The sequence below is a fragment of the Uloborus diversus genome, unplaced genomic scaffold, assembly GCF_026930045.1.
Source record: "Uloborus diversus isolate 005 unplaced genomic scaffold, Udiv.v.3.1 scaffold_14, whole genome shotgun sequence".
NCBI lineage: Eukaryota > Metazoa > Arthropoda > Arachnida > Araneae > Uloboridae > Uloborus > Uloborus diversus.
In genome coordinates this window covers 3,459,931-3,483,830 of record NW_026558098.1, presented here as the reverse complement: position 1 = coordinate 3,483,830, position 23,900 = coordinate 3,459,931, and the positions used below count along the sequence as shown (strand labels likewise).

The 23,900-nt window shown below is 34.0% G+C and overlaps 1 protein-coding gene across 1 annotated transcript in view; it reads right to left on the bottom strand.

Annotated features, from left to right (window-relative positions):
• Nucleotides 1-22,181, bottom strand: part of LOC129232838 (leucine-rich PPR motif-containing protein, mitochondrial-like) — a 101,190-nt gene extending 79,009 nt beyond the window's left edge. Inside the window, exons 1-4 of the mRNA XM_054866938.1 lie at nucleotides 21,982-22,181; nucleotides 9,156-9,361; nucleotides 5,687-5,806; nucleotides 1,979-2,100 (exon numbers count right to left, since the gene is read on the bottom strand). Coding sequence (XP_054722913.1) covers nucleotides 1,979-2,100; nucleotides 5,687-5,806; nucleotides 9,156-9,361; nucleotides 21,982-22,115 — 582 coding nt within the window. The 5' untranslated portion in view covers nucleotides 22,116-22,181. The remainder of the gene's footprint in view (nucleotides 1-1,978; nucleotides 2,101-5,686; nucleotides 5,807-9,155; nucleotides 9,362-21,981) is intronic.
• Nucleotides 22,182-23,900: the final 1,719 nt, after the last annotated feature.

Sequence of the window (23,900 nt, the reverse complement as noted above, 5' to 3'; positions counted from 1 at the left end):
GAAATTGAAACATCGGTGGTATTGATACATCGACCAAAAAACATCGATGTTTTAAAACATCGATCTTTTTATCAATGTATAACACACATTTTTGAGAATACTGCACTAATTTAAGCAATCCAAAAGAAAACGTCTCCGACAAATATATTGAAAATACTGAATCTCAAATCATGAATATAATTTAATAAGAATAATTTCGCAACATCTTGGTATTATATATAGTAGGACAAAAATTGATAATAAGACAAGCAACGATTAATACAAACTAGTTATAGTAATAAAGAAATATTTTCAAACTGAATGAAACTAAAAGTAAATTTAAATCAACAAAGAATCTAAGAAAAAAATGTATCATAGCACTTACCGTCAGTTGAATGATGCAAAAAAGTTGTGCTAATTATTTTAAAAATACAAAACTAATTCTAACAATTATTTTTAAGAGCAAGAAATATGTGTTGTACTGTTAGTTAATAATTAAACACAAATTTAAGGTAATAGACGGACGTCTTGGTGGGGGAAATCGATAAGTAACCCCGAATATTGGTGTTGACAGTTTGGAGAAAACGAAGTTTGTTTGCGTTGTTCCCCAGAAGCGCATCTTTTTTCGCAGACTATCCCACCAATCAGAGAAACATCTCTTTCCGATGGAACGGAAGTTGCCATCACTATCAAATACTTTAAAGCAACTTTTACCAGCTCTGAATTTTTAAAGTTATAGTTTTCACCGCAGTAACCTATAGGATTTTCCTTTAGGTTAAGAACTGGAGTCTTGAAATAGATCGCAAGTTCTGGCACCAGACTACCCGTGTCAGGTTCTTCCAATAGCTTTGACCTCTTCCTCACACTCCATTTATCTTCTACCATCTTGTAGTGATCTTCCCAAAAATCATCCTCTACACAGAAAAACTGATCTTATAAAATGGGTGCAAAAAAAAAAAAAAAAAAGATTTTTTTTTCTGGCAACTCCATAAGTTAACTTAAGGGGGTCCGGGACACAACGTCAAATTTTGCAATTTTTTTTTTATCATGTCAAAAAGTACTCCGTTTTTTTCTGCTTAAAAGGACGTTTGAATCTTGTTTCTATCTTATTTAGAACGAAAGATATAATTATTTTTGTTGCATGCACCTAACTAATGTGTACGTAACTTTAAAACTTTAAACGCGTTTTTCTCCAAGATGCAATTTTTCCCGATTTCTTGCATTCAAACTCTTATAAGTCAGGAACCGATAGAGATAAAGTAATGAAACTTGGAGCATATCTTTTCCAAACAGTTTACTTTAATTTTTATTCGACGAATTTGAAAAAAACGTTTACTGCAAAAGTTAGGATTTTTTTAAAAAAAAGTATCTTCGAATTTTTCGAAATTTTTATTCAAATATTTTTTATTTTTTATTGAATCAATATTTTTAAAATCGCCGAATAAAAATGAAAGCTTAGATATTTGTGCGTAATTTATTTTTAAAAAAATGAAAATTCATCAAGAATAGTTTGAGTTATAGCAATTTAAAGCAATCCCATTATTTTTAAAAAAAACTAATTAAATTTAAATAAAAAAAAACTTTTTTTTTCATATTTATGTTATGATTTTGCTTATTGAATAAATGGTGAATCAGTGCAAAAAATTTCAAAACTCTAAAGTATATAATAAAAAAAATTTCAAAATGTGTCCCGGACCCCCCTTAAGCACCTAGTGAGAAAATAGGAGCGAATTTTATGATAATTTCCAATTAAAATGCAAAAACATCAAAACCAAACATCGATAGTCCAAAAACATTGAAAGCAAAACATCGATGTTTTAACAAAAACATCGATTTTTCCAAAACATCGACATCAATGTCGCACTCCTAACATGTAATCTAAATTAAGGAATGAAATTAACCAATGTACATATGAAACTACACCAAACTATTTCTTACGGTATTATTGACAGATTTAATATCAATAGATGATTGGGGGTTCTTTGCAGAAAGTAAGTACCTTGTTTGGCTCAATCCCCTGGTTTTCCATGGCTGCCAAAATCTCTCCCGGAGAAAAGTCGTGCCCGTTTTCCACGTACAGCCTCAACCGACTATTGTAATGTGCTACTTCAAATTGAACTCCTAAAAAGAAACAAAAACTGTATTCAATGTCACAAAGCAAAAGAACGTAAAAAAAAAAAAAAATAATAGTTTGAATTTTTGGCATCTTGAATTCAAATTATGTTTTTCGCAATCACGAGTGTGTGTGTATATGTAGGCATGTGTGCTTGTGTGTGGGGGGTATATGCGTTTGTGTGTAGGGGGTATGTGTATGTGTGTAGGCATGAGTGTTTGTGTCTGTGAGCAGGCATGAATGTGTGGGTGATCAGTGGCGTAGCTAGACCCGACTTTCGGGGGGGGGGGGGTACTTCTTTTATATATATCTCCGTCTCTCTCTCTCTCTCTATATATATATAAATATATATATATATATATATATATATATATATATATATATATATATAATATATATATATATATATATATATATATATATATATATGTATATATATATATATGTGTGTGTAATCGCTTGGAATTTTTTCCTTTTCTTCTTTTTTTTTCTTTCTCTTCTCTCTTCTTTCTCTCTTTTTTTTTTTTGAGACTAACTTTTCGGGGGGGGGGGGGTTGTCCCCCAAACCCCCCCCCCCTTAGCTACGCCCCTGTGGGTGATAGTACAAAATGTATTGATTGGCTTTTAGGTCGTGTACAAGAGCTAATACCGGGAAAGGATGGCATATCAAGAATAGTGCGTCAACAAACAAGCAAAGGACAGTTGCTTAGACCGATTCAGAGGATTTTTCTGTTGGAAATTTCACCAAATTGTGATGAGTTTAGAAAGGGCAACTGTTTGATGAAGGATGATGCCGAATTTTCAAGTTTCGGAAGAATGATAAAACCTCCTGACTGACTTAATTTATAATAACGTAATTATTTCTGAACTTTTGAAATTCGTCTCAAATTTTGAACTTTATAACTTTTGATAGTTAAATTATCTCTCGCCAACTTAAGGTGGGAGGATATTAAGCCTTGCAAATAGTTTATATAAAGTTATGTTTGAGTCGCGCATGTCGGCATCACTGTTGTCAAGGCAACAATAGCTTTGGCTTAAAAGGGCTTGTTTGGATGATTTGGAGAGCAGAGTTCGCAATGTGGAAAGAGCAAATAAAATTATTAACCTGTTAATTATATAACTATGGAGTTCAGTCTTTTGCAAGTATCTTAAGTATAGCTACAGGTTTTTAGTATAATTTCAATAAGGCATGAGAATGCAACAATTATTGTGGAAATTATTTGAACAATGGCACTCTCAAAACAGATGCTAAAAGATTGCTTTAATAGCTCGTAAGTGCAATTTGGTGAAAAACAGACAAAAATGACTCAAAATACAATGAAATAGTCATTACTAGAATGCGTATTCACACATTTTAACATTATACTTTATGAGTAAATAAATTTTCAAGTCTAAAATGTGGACTGTTGTGAAAGCGCTGATTTTTTAAAATTGTTTTTGTGAATAACTAAATATTCAAAATACTTTTTGTGAAAACAGCGCTTTTATCACATTTTCATTTAGTACTTTTTTTACAAATACAGGGTGGCGACAGGCACTGTAAAAAAAAGTTCCCTGACTTTTCCCTGATTTCCCTGATTAGGTTCACCAAATTTCCCTGATTTATGTTACCAATGATAATGGTTTCTTTCTTTGCTCTGCTTGAAATCCATTGTACGTTTGTATAAAATGCAGTATTTTAAACGTTTTAAGTTGCGTAAAGTTGTTGAACTAAAGATATTTTATAAAGATGCTACTTTTTTAATAAAATGGTTTTAAAAAACATATCAAGTCAATTTTTTGGGAAAGAAATCTTTACAAAACAGTATATTGAATTTTCCTACATGGAAAGATTATAGAAAATTAAAAAAAAAAAAAAAACTTTACTTACAGAAACCACTTAGCATAAGAATTTTAAGAAACTATTAAAATTACTCTTAAAAACATGTGTATTTATGATAGAACTAAAAAGTAATTGAAATTATTTTGAACTAAGTTTTCAAGCAGTATAATAATTGTTACAAGAATAACAAGTAATAGTGAAAGAATTGAAGTAATGTAGTTGTTCTTATATAACTAATTGACATATTTATGCAAAACAGGTGAAACCATTTGACATTCATTCATAGGGAGCTTTTCTCTAATCAAGAACATAGGTTTTAATGAATGAATACAGCATTTTAGCAATAAAAAAATAAAAATATTTACTTAAGTTCACAAGTTAACTCTATTTCAAATGATTTCAGTATGTAACGAAAAAAAATCTTAGATTGCTTTTGTAACAAACAACTTTGAAATGCAAGGAAAAAAAATCAATTATTTAATTTCAAAATATATAAAAGAAGAATACAACTTGGTTAAAAAATTAAATAAAATTCCATAAGTCTGAAGAAAAGAAAATTTGTATAATCTGCGGTGACAACAAATAGTATAACAGCAAAAAACAAAGTTTTTTTTTTTTATTGAAAGTTCAATTCTAGCAATTAAATTCGAAGAAGTAATAACTTTTAAGCTTTTAAGGTCTTAATTCAAAAACCAAAGATTTCTTCTTGAAATCGTGATTACAGTACGCTCATTACTTCTAGACAACAGAATAAAGGCAAAGGAACTAAGGCATTAATGAAGGCTTCCTCTTTGACTGTATGGTTGTTTATTTTAAGTAGCATTGAAAGCGTAAAGGGAAATTTCAAGCTAGGTAAAATAAATAACCTAACAGACACAGAAGCAATCTTAGGAAGTTCATCCTGTGGTTAATAAGTAAGATTCAATGCTTTGACGTTGAGTAAAAAAGATGCACAAATATGCGGCAGTGTATAATCGGAACCTCATTTATTTTACTTTTTTCTTTTTAAACAGATAATTGGCGGAAAATGCATAGGGAATTAGTGTACTTAATTTTGTAAAGCAAAAAAAAATTTTTTTCTTCATAAAATCAATTTTCCCTGATTTTTTGCTATTTTTTCAGAATTCCCTGATATTTCCCTGACTTTTCCCTGATTAATAAAGTTCCCTGACTTTTCCCTGATCTCCCTGATTTCCCTGATCTGTCGCCACCCTGAAATACAATTTTTGGGAAGTTACCAAAATACAGTGGTAAAATCATTCTGCATTGAGTGTTTGGTACTTGAAATTTGAATGGAAAATTTAAAATAAGTCTGATTTACTTCAAAGCTAGCTCAGTCTAAATTATTTTTATCTAAACAATTAAATAATACTGGTAATTTAAAAAAGAGGCTTTTTAAATTGGATTGATCTGGTTTGGATATTCAATGCCTCATTTATAAAATTTTCATTTTGTAACTTTCAAATTATTCTACTTTAAAAATATTAACACAGAATTTCAATAAAACATACAAAAAGATTTCAGTAACTTAAAAAAAATTTTGCTTGATTAAACTGGGAAAGTTGTAATTGAGTAAATAAGGAAATGGGTTAGGATTACCATATTGAAATGCTTATACCCAAATATTGCCTAACGTGTAACCACTTTTTATTAAAAAAAAAAAAAAAAAATCTACCTATCTTACCACAGGATTTTTTTTAATCCAAAAAAGACATACAATAAATAAATAAATAAAATAAATAAAAAAGCAAATACACAAAATAATTTCTTACCATAGCTTTGCAGCATCTGCCAAACCTCGTCGGCCAATCGGATCCTTTGTTCTGGAAGTTCGTCGATCATCCGCTCACAACAGCGCAACAGGTAAAGACCTTGAGTACTGGAAATACTTCCTACACACGGATAAAACAAAAATATTATGAGCATCCATGGCTTTCTCTACGTTCATGCAAAGAAACAAGTTTGTCAGCAAATATTGAGTACTTGGCCATACTTGGACTGAGCAGTTGCAAAAATAAATATTTCTAAGCCCAATATAAAAAAAAGAAAAAAAAAAGAAAGAAAAAAATAATAATTTGAATTTTGACCACTTGAATTCAAATATATATGATATAGATGATAGCCCTGTATATGATATAGAACTAAATCTTCCGGAAAATAGCGGTCAACAAAGACAGGTGGTCAACTTTACAGTTTTTACTGTACCCGAAAAAGAAGTGTGCAGTTCTCAGGGCCGGATTTGGAAGTGTGGAGGCCCCGGGGCAACGAAGGAGTGGAGGCCCCTAATCAGGGTTCGAAAAGATCATCATACTTTCGAAAATATCCGATGCTTTGATATGTATCCGAATATTTTGATCTATATGTATATATCCAAAATTTTCGATCAGCACTTTAATAGTAAATACATCCTGAAGTTACTGCTATTTATTTTTTTATATCATTATTATTATTATTTATAGGGGAGAAAAAAACATAAAATTTGCTGACCCGTAAAAATTAGTATATTTTGTGAAAATTTTATTGTGGGGGTCCCCTTGTTGTGGAGGCCCCAGGACAGTAGCCCCGCCTGCCCTCCCCTTAATCCGGCCCTGGCAGTTCTCGTAAAAATCTGCTATAAAAGCACACAATCGTACAAAACGTCCGAAAATCTTACAATGTACGGCTAAGCCGTACAAGTTGGCAGCTATGAATAAGCAAGAAAAGAGGTAACAGTGCAGGGTTGTTGTTTTAGCCAGACAAAACCTATTTTGGCCATGCCACTGGCAAAAACCGGCCAAAACTGGATTTAATCACCATAAAGCTGGCCAAAACTGTATTGTTTAAATGCACACTAATATGTATACACAAATACGCATACAGTTTGTATGTGCATAATGTTGCACATTTTAATTTATAATTAAAATAAATAGGCTGTCTATTTATCATATTTAAAATATTTTTTTTAACTGATTTAAATGCAACTTTTCTTATTAATATTAAAAATTATTCACAACAAAGAGAAAGGACACTTATATACAAAACAGCCTTCAGTATAAACTAATAGCTATTCTTCACAAAACTTGTAACATGTATTCAATGAATTAAAAAATATGTAATATACTTTGATTTAATTTGAAATTAATTTTGTGTGCATATAACTGTAAAAACAAGTACATATTGTGCTATTTACACTGTACGAAACATATTTTTAAAGAATTATGACACATTTCTCCTATATATGTAGTATTTGTGGCACAGTCTAGGGGTATTTTGAACGATAATGGCATTCTTCATTTTAGTAGGATGTAGGATTCATTCCAAAGAACTACAACCAGGTGACGACACATAATATTTATTACTTACAACACAAGGCACAAGACAAAACACATGCGGGAAAAAAGACGTCCGCCATCGCGGAATACAAACAGGCGTCTCCTTCTCTATCGAACTCCCCGCTAGAGGGCAGAGTTGCACGGAATGAACATAATTCAGTTGCCAGCTTATTTCCTACATATATTATAAAAAATGAATGTTTGTCTGTATGTCATACATGAACTCAAAAACTACCCGGCAGATTTGGCTGAAACTTTCACTGTTTGTTATTTTTGGTACCTGGAATGTTTATAGACCAATTCGAAAAAAATTCGATCGATAGTTCCTTTCTTATTCCTTTTAAGTCACAATCCATTGGATAAATACGAATAAAATGATCGGCTGCAGAAATTAATTCGCGTGAAAGATCTCATTGATAAGAAGACATTTTTCTTGAGTTTGAACAAATAAATTCTTTCTTTATTGTTTTATGGCTTTTCATGCAACGGGGGGATTTAAAACTTTTTCTATTTGTAAATTTTTAGCGACGGATTGATCTTGCAAACTGCGTGAGTACAAAATTTGAGTAGAGTCACGGCTTCACTGGATACCTGGACCGATTATTATGAAAATTGCTATATATATGCATTTTTCCACGGAGAAGGTGCACAATATGCTCACTGAAGCCACTCGCCAGCAGGTGGCACTGCAGAGTAGCAACTTCTGCCCCGTTCAACCGATTGTCATGAAAATCAGTATAATGATGTATTTTTTTGTTGGCGTAGCAACGCGCGTTGGGTACAGCTAGTATATTATAAAAGAAATGTGTCATAATTTGTGATTAACCTTCCGGACTAACGTGCCTAACCTTCTTAAACATCCCAGCATTTATTACATGCCTATGGTACAAAATTAACTGCTTACTTAAATAATGAATAGTGACTTCTCGTGGGATTGATGTTTTATAGGTCTTTTAACTATGTACTGATTTATTTTGATTTTAAATTTTATTACAGTCAAAACCTTGATATCTCGAACCTCCTTATCTCGAAACCCTTGATGTCTCGAAACAAAAATTTTCCCCAGCATTTTCTATAAAAACCCCTTTGTATTTTCCATAGTTATCTCGAAATTTATTTTTCGAAACCCTTGATATGTCGAAATGTTTTGCACAGAAGCAAGTTTCAATTGTCATTTTGCTTTAGCAATTTTTGTAGTAAAACCTGTTCCAGGGACAATTGCTTAACGTTTTTCATCCCTTTTCTTGGAAATTTGTGAATAGGGGATTGGGGCAAGATAATAGGAGTGTTGGCATGAAGGGGAGGCAGAGTTTTCCCCAGAATTTTGAATCTTTGTGCATTTCTCTCGAACTTGTTGTCCACTTTGAGGAAAGGGGTTCGATTTTTCGTCCGTCAGTTTTCAAGCGAAAACGGAAAATGCGTTCCTCATTTTCATCATTCAGTTTTTTTAACTCCTACAAAATGGCTGCTGAGAACTTTTTGAATGCGAGGTTACTGGTTGAAGATAAAATTAGAATTTTTAAACTTTTAGGTGAAAAAAACCAAGTTGAAATTTTTGTACATTTCAGAATCTCATCCTGTGCACTTTCGACAATTAGAAAATTTCAAATCTAGTGAAATATTGAAGACTACTTTGTTGATCGTAATTCGATGTGGTCCAGTAGTACATATATAAATGCATATAGCGTTGTTTGTGTAAATGTGAGAGTTAGTAGTGTAATTTTTTAAAAACCTTGTTAACTCGAAAACTCAATATCTCAAAATTTTTTCCCGTCCCGAGAGATTCGAGATATCAAGGTTGTACTGTAATTCCTATATTCACATCCAATGGCCAAAACTGAACAAAACTGATTTCATCCAAACCGGTTTTACCCATGGCTAAAACCACCACTGGCCAAAACTCTTACAACCCTGTAACAGGGTGTCTCACCTGCGTCTTTGACCATGCAGAATACTCCTTCGACATTCTGTTTGAAGACGCGTCCTGTGCGTCTCACGTAGGTGTCTATGTCTGCCAAGGCCTTGTCTATGTTGTCGGACAGTTTGCCGTCCAGTTTCGATGGCTCGGGAAACAGGCTTTTCTTTTGGACCAAATCATCGTTGACTACGAGTTTCTGGGCAGCAGTGGAAAGAAATCTGTAAGGTAAAAAAAAGTTGATGGCACACTTGGAAAACAAATATAGTGTTGTGAAAAGGAGATATTGTTGTTAATAGGGAAGTTTTCGATTTTTGAATTTTATTTTTATATGATAGAGTCACATGTATGAACATCATAGGTGAAAAAAATTTTGCGATACGATAAGTAATTTTTTTTAAAATTAATTTTAAAAGTTCCAGCGCTTGTGACGTCAAATGGCATAGGAAGTGACGTCACGCGCTCTTCCGATAGGGGAGAAGTCGAAGGACGTGCATTGGACTTCGAAGACGAAACGTAAAAGGATTACCTCCTCGCATTTAACTCCTCGCGTTTCTGGAACATGAAACCTCTCATTCTCTCGGAAATATTCGAATATCATCATTGATGTTACATGAGGAAGATTATTTAGATTGAGCTTTAACGAATCCGGCCCCCATAGTGTGTTCAAAAGGATTATTGAATTTCTAAAAAATAAAAATATCAGCGCGCTCAAAATGTCCCTAGCGAAAACAAGGGATCTTCGGCGGAAGGCTGCCCATTCGCGCCCTGTGACGTAAGCTCATGACATTTCAGAAGAGCGCACTTTTGCGCATGGATTTTAAAAAATTCATTAAAAATCAATCACGGTGCTTTAAAATTCGGCGATGGTGAGTTTTTTAGTTTTGAGGGTCAATTAACAATATCCAATAGCCAAAATATAAACATTTAATAGGTTGCAACTTCCCTATTGGACAAATAGGGAAAATTACTGTATTTTCCTGTATATAATTCACGGATTATCTGTTTAAAAAGTAAAATTGGTGAGGTGCGGAATATCTGTGCATTTTTTTTCTCAACACCAACGCATTGAACCTCAATATTTTCAGCAGGATTCGCCGTTAGAGATCGTGAACCCTGCCTGCATGTTGGTTATTTTACATAGCTTGAATGTTTCTTCTTAGCGCTCGTAAACTAGAGATGAGACGGGCTCAGCCCGGGCCTGAAACAGGTTCGAGCTCTAGAACCGAAAATAGGTTTTGGGCTCGGGCTCAAGCACAGATATTCAATCTCCATACAAACTCAAAGCAAATAAACATTTTCGTACTGTGAGAAAATGAAAGGAGCATTTAAATCAGTTCAATCAACATGAAAATTTACCCCCCCCCTAAAAAAATAAATTAATTAATGCTTATTTATAGTGTTTTTTTACGATTACTATTGCAATATGTCATACAATAATGCATTTGAAGTGAAGCATTTTAAGAAAATTTAGAAACTTCTCTGTTTTTGATACAAGAAAGTTTCCTTCGGGCTCGGATTTTGGATTGAGACAATATCACTCGGGCTTGGTTACAAATTTTCGGGCTCGGGCTCTCAAAAATGAGCCTGAACTCATCTCTATCGTAAACCCTGCCTGTATGTTGGTTATTTTACATAGCTTGAATGTTCTTCTTACGCAATTCAGGCTACGTAAAATAAACAACATACAGCATACCTGCCAACCTCCGAGAAAAAAAATCCGGAAGATTTTTTTATTTTTATCCACAAGATTTTAGCGCAAAATAAAATCAAACAGGACACCTACCCTCTTTACATTTAACAATATATTAGTTATGAATTTCATATCAATTGAACTTACTTTCGTTTAGTAAATATTACTTTTATTGCTTTCTTTAAAAGTTTGGAAATAACATTTGTTACTCAACTTAAAAAAAGAACGAAGCAAAAACAGCTCGAACTGAGAGAACGAGAAGATAATCGGCGCCGAAATTGTGCCCCTAGTTGCCCGCCGCGACGCTTGCTTTGATTGGATCCCGATGAAGTCATGCGCTGTATCACTCAGTCACGTCATAATCTTGCCTCGCTTCTCGTGCCATTCTCTTACGGCAACCTCTCCTTGGCTACTTGGCCTGAAACGCGGTGCCGCGTTCCACAAAAGTATTGTTAGCGCCAAAGTTGGCGAGATAATTATTTTTCCTACAAAACGTGAAAAATCCGGAAGATTTTGCTCATAACCGGAAAAGGACATAAAAATCCGTAAAACTTCCGGGAAATCCGGAAGGGTTGGCAGGTATGATACAGTAAAAATTGTCTTCTGCACAGTTTTAGACCGTTTGCTCCTTTCTTGACTCTTTGTCTTCAAGTAATTAGCGTACTATAATGACAATTTCGAGAAGAAATCTTTATTTTTTATATTATTTTGTTTTTTAACATTGAATACACCTCAAAAGTTATTACTTCACGTTTTTGGTTTAGTTGCTAAAATTGTAATGGCACATCAAAACTTCATTTTTTGGCATCGTATTATCCCCGGATTATACAAAGTTTATTTTTCTCTTCAGGCCGATTTTAGGACCTGCGGATTATACGCCGCCGCAGATAATGTACAGGAAAAAACCGTAAGTAGTATTATTATTCAAGATAATGAAGCCCTAGCGTTATGTACTTCCGAGCCACAGATCGAAGTTGGGCACAGCCTTCCATTTCTTCAGTGGGTCGATTAAATGAGTCCTATGTATAACACAATACTTGTACAACATAGGTTCGATATTACACGGAACGAAAATTTCCAGATTTCATATTACAAGGGGCATAACTCGGAATTTCATACTACATGGTTTTGATTTAATAAATGTTGAAAGATTGAATTTTATTTTTATTTTCAATACTGTTAAAAAAAATATTTATAAAAAAAGTTTCGTAAAACATGGTTCCGATACCGGATGGCACGAAATAACCGCGTTATACAAGCAACACCTGTGCTAAGCATGCTCGGGCACTAAACACTGGGGGTTCCAAGTTTGGCCAATCATCCAACCTGAACGTCTACCTTTACAAATTCAAATGTGACAACCAGCAACAGGCTCTGGGCCCAGCTAGGCTGGTCCTAGTCAATTAATTAGTCCCTAATGAAGATCAATGGCCCTCTTAAAGCTATCCACCCCTTGCTCATTACCGCCTCTTCCGGTAAGCTATTGCAAGTGCCCACAACCCTGCTAAAGTAGTAGTTTTTCCTGATTTCCAAGTTAGCCTGAGATTTAAATAGCTTAAAACAATGACCCCTCGTCCTGCTTTCCCCGCAAAAATTTAATCCATTTACATCTTTCATTTTGATAAATTTAAACAACTGAATCATGTCCCCTCTGACTCTCCTTTGCTCCAGGCTATACATGCTAAGCCTATTAAGTCTGGTATCGTAATCTAAATCTGAGAGTCCCCTTACTAAGCTATTCCACAAGGTTCCACTACCCTGCTAAAATATTAATTTTCCCTAACATCCATGTTAGCCTGAGATTTAAATAGCTTAAAACAATGACCCCTCGTCCTGTTTTCAGTGCTAAACTTCAGCCCCGTAACATCTTTCATTTTAATAAATTCAAAAAAAACTGAATCATGTCCCCTCGGTCTCTTCTTTGCTCAAGACTGTACATTTTTAGCCTTTTAAGCCTGGAATCATAGTCTAAATGAGAAAGTTCATTCATTAGCCTTGTAGCCCGCCTTTGAACCCTTTCCAATGCATTAATGTCTTTCTTAAGATGAGGAGACCAAAACTGAACAGCATACTCCAAATGAGGTCTTACTAAACTCCTATATAAAGGCAGAAGAACTTTCTTAGATTTGTTTGAAATAGATCTATTGATAAACCCAAGCATTTTGTAGGCTTTGTTACTAGCAATACTGCACTGTTGACTAAACTTTGCATCCCAGAGCCTTCGGTCAAGAAAACTGTAGGGGCCAATCCAGGATATTTCTCACTAACTATTTTTGGGAAAGTATTTCAGTTTTTGAGATTTTTTAAAGGCAAATTCTAATTTTTGTGAAAGAAAGTTAAAACAAATTAAATTTTAGCTCGAAAAGTCCAAATATATACAGTTACTTCAAACAGATTTTTTTTGAGTTTGGAAGAGCTAAAAACCTAAGAGGTATGAAAAATGCCATCATTTTTTAGCTCAATTGGCTTTACACTGTGTACAATTCAGGAAATTATCAGAAAAACGACCCCCTAAAAACAGATGCTGAAAGAAAGCTATAAATTGCATAAATGCAATTGGCCAAAAACAGTTAAAACACTATAAAAAAGTTGTTATTTAAGATAGTGTTTATATAAATCAGCTTAGCATTTTAATTCATGAGTAAATTTTGTTTTAAACAGAGCAACAAATTTTTTATTTTGAAATGCAGATTTTTTTTTTTGAAATGTCCGATTTTTTAATATTGCTTTACTGATGGTCCCTTTCAAAATCCGTTTTGTGAAGCTGCTGATTTCATTATTTTATTTTTATGAAAGAACTGATTTTAAAATATGATTCTTGTGAAAGTACTGCTTTAAGATATGATTTTTGTGAAAGTATCAAAAAACAGTAGTAAAATCAGCCCCTGAACAGAGATGGGCATGGTAGGCATCGATTCCTATGGCTAAACTATGAGTATAGTTGTTCATCAAAATTTGACTTGTGTGTAATATCACATGAAAAAATTTAATTATAACTACTTACACAATTATAAGGTTTAACAGCAGTAAATGTATACTGCAGCAAATACGAGTACAACAAAATTTGTTTCAACCAAATAAAGGTTCAGTCCCACTTTAATTGCCCCATTACAATCCTTAAATTCCATTACAGCAATACAGTCGAGTCCCGACTTACGCAAGGGATGCTTTCCAAGACTTGTCACGTAAGTCGAAATTTTACGTTATGAAAAAATATATGCATACAAATTTTTTAAAGCATACCAAATACTTTTCGACACTTATAAACTTACTCAAACTGCTCTAAAGCATTCCTTAACCGTGCACTACAGTTTCTTGCATGAAGAATTGAACATTTACTGTATTTAAAAAATAAAAAACTTATTCAAAGCAAAATACTTTAAGATGAACAAAATTAATGACCAAAGGGAATGAAAGACATAAAATAAACTTGCCGATAAATTTTTTTTTCATTCCGTTCATTATTTCTTGAGATACAGCAGTCACAATTGACGACAAAAAACGTTCTATAGCTCAACCCCCGTTTGAGTTATTGACACCAAAATTGAATCAGCACCTGTTCCTGTTAATGGCAACATATGGACCAAATTTTGTTTGATTCCGCCAGTTACTTCCTGAGGAATAGCAATCACGCGTAACTCAAAAAACGCCCCATTGCTCCACCCCCTTGGAGGAATTCGCGCCAAAAACCAATGGGCACAAGTTCACATAGGGGCACATATGTGTACCAAATTTCGTTCGATTTCATGCGGTAGTTTTTGCTGTAGAGCGGCCACAAAAAACTGGTCACACACAGACGTGATACACACACATACATACACACACACATACACACACACAGACAGACAGACATTTTCCAAAAATGGTCGAAATGGACTCAGCACACCTCAAAACGTTCGAATCCGTCAAAATTCGAAATTCGAAAATTTGCACGAATCCAATACTTTCTTCTATATATTTGATATAGAAGAAAGTAAAAAACACGGTATGCACAGCGTGTAGTAAAATTTAAATGATGCACAATAATAGTACAGTAGATACAGTAATTATATTTAAGAGTTAAAAAATGAAGATAGTGATGATTTATGTTCCATAATCAGATTGTTATTCTTATCTAATACATTTTTAAATTTGTTTCAAATCTATAACGTTTCAATTTGTGGCATCATCTTCTCTTCCTGATCACTTTATTAATCCACAATATAAGAGCAGCTTCCATTTTCATAATACAGTAAAACCCCTCTAATGCAAATACTAACGGGAAATTTTTTTTTCTCCACAATAGAGGGGTGTCCGCAGAACAGGGGTTTAATAATGATATTCGCATTGGAATCGGGGAATTAAAAATTTCCGTGCAAGAGGGGTGTCCATACTTGAGGGGTGTCCGTTAGGAGGGGTTTTACTGTATTTATTGCTAGAGTTCTCTGCAAGTATCAATATTGAAACTAAGTTATGAACTTTTACGGATATCTTTTTGTTTTGACTCTTAATTGTACGTATGGAAGATTCACTCATACTTATTGTCGTGCTATACCGTCGACGTTTTGCAGTTGTTCAAGCATCTCGAGAATCTTAGCTTTTTTGTTTTTTTTTTTAAATCGAAAACTTTCTTTTTTTTCCCCATATTCAAAGTTAAGATGAAGGTGACACTAAGGTGCCATTATATATCATCAACTTTTATATTTAGAATGAAAAAAATGAATGAAAGGTGCTGAGTGTTCATTTGATGCACTAGACTAGTTTGGTGTGGGAACTTTGACTGCTTATAGGGATACAAATACAAAAGTGACGACCAGCAACAAGCTCTGGGCCCAGCTAGACTGGTCCTAGTCCATTTACAATCCCCAGTGAAGATCAATGGCCCTCTTAAAACTGTCGACTCATTTGCTCATTACCACCTCTTCCGGTAAGCTGTTCCAAGGTTCCACTACCCTGCTAAAATAATAATTTTTCCTAATATCCATGTTAGCCTGAGATTTAAATAGCTTGAAACAATGACCCCTTGTCCTGTTTTCAGTGCTAAACTTTATCCCTGTAACATCTTTCGTTTTAATAAATTTAAACAGCTGAATCATGTCCCCTCGGTCTCTTCTTTGCTCAAGACCGCACATTTTTAGCCTTCTAAGCCTGGAACCATAATCTAAGTGGGAAAGTCCACTTATTAGCCTTGTAGCCCGCCTTTGAACCCTTTCCAATACATTAATGTCTTTTTTAAGATAAAGAGACCAAAACTGAACAGCATACTCCAAATGGGGTCTTACCAAACTTCTATATAAGGGCAGAAGAACTTCTTTAGATTTATTTGAAATAGATCTATTGATAAACCCAAGCATCTTATTGGCTTTGTTGCTAGCAATGCAGCACTGTTGGCTAAACTTTAAATCCTGACTTATTAGGACCCCCAGATCAGTAACTTTGTCTGCCTGATTAATGACTGAACCTGATGTAATAACATTCACAAAATCAATATTTAGTAGCCAATAACAGAACTGATACTTCCTTCCAAAAAAATTCGAGTTGTGGGCGAAAAATTCGCATTAGCTTTAAAATTCAATACTCGTGAAAAATTCGAGTTATAGCCATTTCGCGTAAGTTAAATCTCGTTGTAGTGGGAGTCGAATGTATTCCAGTTATGCACACAACATTTCTTTTTTTTGTGAAATTTGTTACATAACATTTTACTGTAAACATTTCACCCATAACAGGGGAGTTGAAAAAGTAGAACATAACAGGGGACGTGAAGTCTCAGAGACCGATCTACTTTCACAGTTTTAAAAAATCATGTAATTAAGATACATTCCTGCAACTTCCCTTAAGTGCTCTCTGTACTTTTATTAGCACAGGAAAAAAATAGTTTTGAATTCTGAATTAAAATATACTTTTTCTGAGGAAATTTTACCAGAGCCTTAAGATTTTTCAAGAAAATTCATTCTTCAGTAATTAATTTACTATTTGTAATAAAATTAATCTATTATTTATTAATAATTTTGTTCTAAGTGTTTAATATATACAGAACATTTTAATACCAGAAACTTGATTACACCACGTTACAAGAAAATTTTGACAGTCCTTTAACTATAAGTATTTCGCGACTTATTTCCAGGACTTCATTCTGCCCTTATTGTCCCGAAACATCATTGTGTATTTTTTGTGAACATATCAAACGACTCTCAACTTCAAGTAGAATAGTTTGCATTTCTTCTGCATAATGCGGGTAAGATAAAGGAACCCCAATTTAAACGGTTCGCCATGTCTACTACTGCCAAAAATTGTAACACTGACAGGGGTAGAAGTGGTCGACTTGTAATACAGTCAACGCTCATTAAAACGACCACACATTATAAAGACCGTCCCATTATAACGACCAGTGGTAAAAGTCCCAACTTTGTTCCTATGAACTCTACGTTAATTTGCCTTCGTTATAACAACCGTTCTGTATCGTCTAATCCAATACAACGACCGAATTCAGCGGACGCTATTTCTGGTGTTCTTTCCAATAAAACAAATTTATAGCTTGAAATGACCTTGATTATTGCTTACGGAGGTCTGCCTGAAGTTTTCAATGTCAAATCCAACTTTGAGAGGGGGGGGGGGAATTATCATTCACCACAGCTAGCACAGAAAAAATAATGGGAGGAAAAATCGAAAATTTTCCACATTCCTAAGAAAAGGGTACATCTGAAACGGAAAATAATGTTTTGCAAAAATCACGTCTGCTAAAAAGGCAAACATCTGTTTCTGGTTTTTTCTTCAGAAAATTTAGTGGTAGCAGTAGTAGTAGCAGATTCGTAAGTGTCTAACATTTTCCTCCCTATATTTTCTACTTTAAAATTTGTTTAATATTCTATCATAGTATTTTGCACACAATTTTTCTAAAAATTCCTATGATAAAAGTAATTTGGGCATTAGACTGGAATGTTTGGAAAAGTACCATTTTTTTTAATGGAACAACGGGGCATGCATGATGACTGAGTACATTTTTTTAAATTATACCTCTTATAACGACCACTCGTTATAAAGACCTTTTTCTCTGGGACGTAGATGGTCGTTATATCGAGCGTCGACTGTATATGGGACATTTTCCACGATAAATATAGGACAAATATAGGACATGTTTTATGAATGATTTTGATGTGAAAAAATAAACAATACATAGTCAGGGGTGATTGTGACTCCATGAAAAAACACCTGAACCTTTTTTTTCCAAGAAGAAAAAGTGTTTTGATGGGCATATATATATACATATTACGTGTATGTACACATTATATTATGTATATAAATGATTTATATACATAATTATATGTTGGGGCTAAAACTCGAAGCTTTAATTGGACTTAATACGTCCATGTGCATGGTGGGAGTTAAATTCTTTTAATTTTTCTCATTTCTTGAAATTTTTCAAAGATTCTTCTTATCTAGCCTTTATTCCATCCCCCAACCCAGCTGTTCTTCGATAATTACCATAGAGTTTACAAAATATGACCGTAGTTTACGCTTTATACCAAACAAAACTTCTTCAATTTGGACTTTTGGTGTTTCATTAAACATCGCCCTAAGTTTTACAAAAGTGGGTTTTTCTGAAAATATAGAAGCTCCGGTATTTTCGAAGATGAAGATACCGGAAATCAAGATGAAAATACCGGAAATCCGGTAAAATACCGGAACACAATCACCCCTGCATAGTTTATTTTTTCTAATTATTTTTGCATCAATTATTATCAATGATTTCAATGAATCATACTTCATATAGTTTAAAAACTCAAATAAAAATGATACTTGGAATGAGTTTCCTGTTCCTGAAAGAATAATGTAATAAGAAAATAAGTTTACTTATATACAAAAATATTTGAAAACAAATTTTAACAATCTGAAACCTATTTACATTTAATAAAACTATTTACAATCATTGATTATTTATACTTTGGAAAAGCTTTTGCCTGACATTTTTCTGCATTTCATCTTTTGCCAAATACATCAAATCCCCATTCCTCAAACATTTTTATATTAATCTCTCTCTCTTTTTTTTTCATAATTACCTACATTTAAATATTTCAAACAGATTTTTTTTTTAATCAATAATGGCTGAATCTTCACCACATTTTGTTGTTAGTGAAGATTCATTAACAAAGTGCTTTACCAAAAGTTTGGAGAGCTTGTCATCAAATACGGATAACTGAAGCTTTCTCTTAAAACAATTTTTAAATTTTGTCAAAAATACTCGACACTTACAACAAAATTCAAACAGGCGGGTGCCGGCAGATATTTAAAATATATATATATATATATATATATATACAGTAGTGAACCAATTATCCGGGAAGTTCGGGACCATCGCTATCCCGGATATCTGAATTTTCCAGTTTTCTGGATCGCTAAAAAGCGCTATTGGCCAATTATTTGTAAAACTTAAATTATTATAATAAATAGTTATGCTTATTAAAATAAGAAGAAACCAGTTCAGAAATGCTTATAAATATCGAAATATTAAAAAATAAATGTGAGAGAATAATTTAAACACCAAAAAACTTAGTGTGAGACCCTTACATTCTGTTTGGAAAAGAAAAAAAAATCCACCGCTTTTCGATGTTTTAAAACGAAAGAAAATGAAGGGAAGGACAAAAAAAAGCTTTTGAACCTAAATGTGCGATTTTTCTATTATAGCGTATAAAAAAATTTGCTTTCATGATCGCGTTTTTTTTTTTTTTTTATTTTGCGAAGGTTTTGTGTTTGCGATTACGGTAGTTATTTATAACTAATGTAACTAATGCTTTTGCATTTCGTTAGTATCAACAGAAATTTGATTTATGAGTTCTTGCAGCCTTATTAGTCTTGAGTTTAATGGATTTCTAGATTTCACAATCAACGAACTATCCGGAAAATTCGCGAATCTGGTTTTCAGGGTTTCCCACACTTTTGCGACGTTACTTACGCCAAACGCCTTTAATTAGAAGCAATTCAATAAAATACTGCATTAGAATGTGACAATATTCATTTCCTTAGGTTTCAGTTAGAATTAAACACTATATAAAATTTCAGACTTACAAATGTACTTTTTAATTCAAGAAAATATTTGGGTAGTTTTGCCCCTCATAAAGGACTACCATTTGAAGTTAGTATTTGCAAACATTTTCCAGAGTTCTCCATGAGTAATATGGTGTTTATTAAGAAATCGTTCATATTCTTTTTGGTATTTCAGAAAAAATGCTTAATTTTTCAAAAATTACCAAAATAGGGGGAAAATCGGGAAAAAGTTGCCGGTTTTCTGGTTTCCCGGTTTTTTGGTTCCCGGATAAAAGGTTCTGCACTGTATATATATACTTATGTATCTCGTTTTTAAGCAGTCTTGAATTATCTTTTGTCAACTTGTGAGAAAAAGTGCAAATCAAGAAACCTAAAGGCTTTTCAACAGTCATTTTCTATAAATCATTGTAACAAACTATGGGAATATAGAACATATAGGACAATTGGCAAAAATATAGGAAATACAGGACACTTTTGATGCTTTTATTGAAAATATAGGAAATATAGGATATATAGGACTACTTCTACCCCTGCACTGAAGGTGAGGTGCGGTCTCACTGACCGCTTCTAAAGAATGCAATGAAATTTAAACCAGATGTACTCGTCAAAAGATGATGATAAGCAAAAGGGGTGTTCAAGGTCACGAAACAAAAAGCTATTCGGAAAAACCATTCAATCGGACTGAAAATAAAATAGGGGTGATTGGATGAACTTTTGCCTTTTGCGCGGTCTGTGAGATCGCACCTATCCTGTTACCGGTTAAATTCCATCAACTAATTTTTCAAAGTAGCTCAATGATTTATCAAATCGCTTTGATTTTCTTTACTCCAGAGGTTCTAGACAGGGTTGGCTTTCTGCCGGCAGAAACTAGTTTTTGCCGTGCCAGTGGCAGAAACCGGTTATAACCGGTAACAACCGGCAGAAACTGGCAAAAACTTAAAAATGTCTTTAATAACTCAAGTAATTAGTAAATGATATTTGTTTAAGTAAACTAAAAAATTAAACATCATTTCATCATTTAATTAAAAAAAATCCCATGCTAGTGCCCTTGACTTAGTTCAGAAAGGGAACTTTCCAATTGCAGAGGCTTGTAGTATTTGGATCAATTTAATAAAGGATAAAAAATCATACAGGGGTGCTTAGGAAAGAGGAGTGACATACAGAATTAAACAGGCATTACTGACTGTAATTTGCTCACTTATATGCTTCCTCTAAATTGTTTGTGATTGAAATTATCATGTCACGTGCTTCAGGAAGAAAGTGGCAGAATTTTACTTGCCCAAATTTTGTACCTAATGTCACAGCTTTTCAAAACAAATTGGCCCCATTTCTCAAAACTTATTTTTCCAGTCAAATTTTTACCACAACCCTAGTTACTACATGGTGGACCAGATATACAATAGATGAAAGTTTCACGAACCTCTTCTGTTTTAAGAATATTCTAAAATTTCTCATTTGTGCGTTGTAAATTGAGAACCTGATTTTTGAAACCACCTTTTCTAAGAGGCAATTGCAGGGTCCAAACAATGTAACATTTGATTTTTAATTGTGATAATTTTGTAATAAAATTACAATTCTTCCATGCATTTTCAGTTGTACTCGTATACCAAGAATTAATTTCTTATTTTGTGAGTTTTTGCCAGTTTCTGCCGCAAAGTGGCAGAAAGTGGTTTCTGCCATGCCGGTTTTAACCGGTTTCTACCAGTGGTTTTAACCGCCTCGGCAGAAACTTGCCAACCCTGGTTCTAGAAGAAATAAACCTCACACAACAACTTTGTTACAGCCAGCTAATGGCTGCGTTTCATAAATCTGACACATCTCGACTTTCCATGCATTATGTAACGTTTAAGCGATTGTAAAAGGATGATCATTTAGTGCTCTTCCTCGGAAAAAACAAGGCTAGTAAGTTTCAGCAGCAAAAAATAAATATTTCTGCGGCGAAAATCACTATGATCTATCGGAACCAATCAAAACAAACAAAATAAACAATCGATTTACGATTAATATGCTATATAGTGGATGATGAGATCTATTTTTCTATCTGTGATGATGAGAACAGTTTACTCTAATATAATTAAATGAATTAAAACAATGAGACTTTATTTTCACATCAAAATTAATATTCACTTATTCTGGTTCGCGTAGACCAAAGGAAAAGTTTTCTTCAAATGGGGACTACTGCTTTTCACACCAGTGAGGAGAAGCATACAGCGTGCTTGTGCATTTGGTAATTTTACATTTTTACCGAATACAGCAGCCATACTGATTTTAATTTTAAAATACGAATCCAATTAAATAGCCGGAATTTTCGTCCGCTAAGGACATTAAACAAAATTGCACATGTATGTCTAACGGATACAGTTAATATGATACTTTTAACTGTAGCATAACTTTGGTTGCGTTCGACAAAACTCACCGGTCTACCGGTAGGTACCTGGTTAGTAACCGGTGCGTTCTGTGATCAACCGGTTACCACAGCGGTTACCATTCAAAGCAGTTGATTGGTTGATTGGAGCACGTGATCATTAGCTGTCACGTGATTAACTAACCAGTCGCTCTCGGTCGAGCTCGCCGAACGCAACCTAATTTTCCGATTTCCGATTCCGAGTCACAACTGACTACAACTGTATTTATATCGAGGACTGCATACTAAGTGCCTTGCCTCCATTATTTTTTTATACCGATAGATGACAGCACCATCACCGGATCGAACAGTTCATGAGAATTTAGAACTAGTCCAAGAGCTAATAGCTACCTGGTGCTAGCACCCCCAGAGGTATCGTTTCACTTGGAGGACATTGAGACCACGAGCCTATTTAACGTCGCCCAGTCCCCTTTAATGACGACGGTGGGTCTTCGACCAACGAGGATCGAACCCGAGACCCTCCGGCCCCGAGTCCAATGCCCCACCGATCAGGCTACCACGGCCCTTCCATCAATTTATCTAGTAAAAATTGCAAAAATATTCTTCAGTTGGGGCCGTGGTAGCCCGATCGGTAGAGTGTCGGATTCGGGGCCGGAGGGTCCTGAGCTCGAACCTCGATGATCGAAGATCCACCGTCGTCATTAAAGGGGAGTGGGCGACGTTAAATAGGCTCGTGGTCTCAATGTCCTCCACGTGAAACGATACCTCTGGGGGTGCTAGCACCAGGTAGCTATTAGCTTCCGGTCTAGTTCTAAATTCTCATTAACTGTTCGATCTGGCGATGGTGCTGCCATCTATCAGTATAAAAAAATAATGGAGGCAAGGCACTTAGTATGCAGTCCTCGACATAAATACAGTTGTAGTCAGTTGTGACTCGGAATCGAACTAATAATTACAAAATAAAAGAAAGAATTCGGATGAAAACAGAATTTTCTTCTCAAAATGTATTTCTTTGAGAAGTTACATCTCTTCCTTCGATTTATCTAGTAAAAAATTACAAAAATATTCTTCAATATCAAGAAGTGAACTGAAATCAACTGTCGGTAATCTGTGACGAAAATTGTTTATGATATGACTGGATGTTGTTTTGATAACACGTGAATGTTAGCTGTTTTATATGAGAAAGTTCAGAAATGTAAAAGAAAAATTCGCGTATGTTTTGTAATTTATTCATTATTTATCAAATAATTTTGCCAATTTTAGGGAGTTTCGTTTAGTACCCTATCCCCGATCATAGTTATGTACTCCTTCAAATTAATTTGGTTTCTAAAACAATCTACGAGAATGGCTGATGGCATTTTATTTTCGTTATTTTCAACCCTAATTTTTGTAGTAAAGTAAATGCAAAATTCGATCATCAACTTGTTACTGAAGAAAAACATGACAATATTGTAAACACTTATAATATTTTTCAGTTTTTTATCTATCTACGTAAAAAATCACTTATTAAAAAAAATCAGCTTCAGTATTCATCGAAGCAGCCAACAAGCATGTATCCATTTAAAACTATATTATGTAAATCTTTTGCTAATATTGCAATTAAGAAAAATGACTTCACTGTTATAACAGCTCAATTATGACATCCAGACACTGCAGTTTCGCCATTTGCGATCATCAGCCT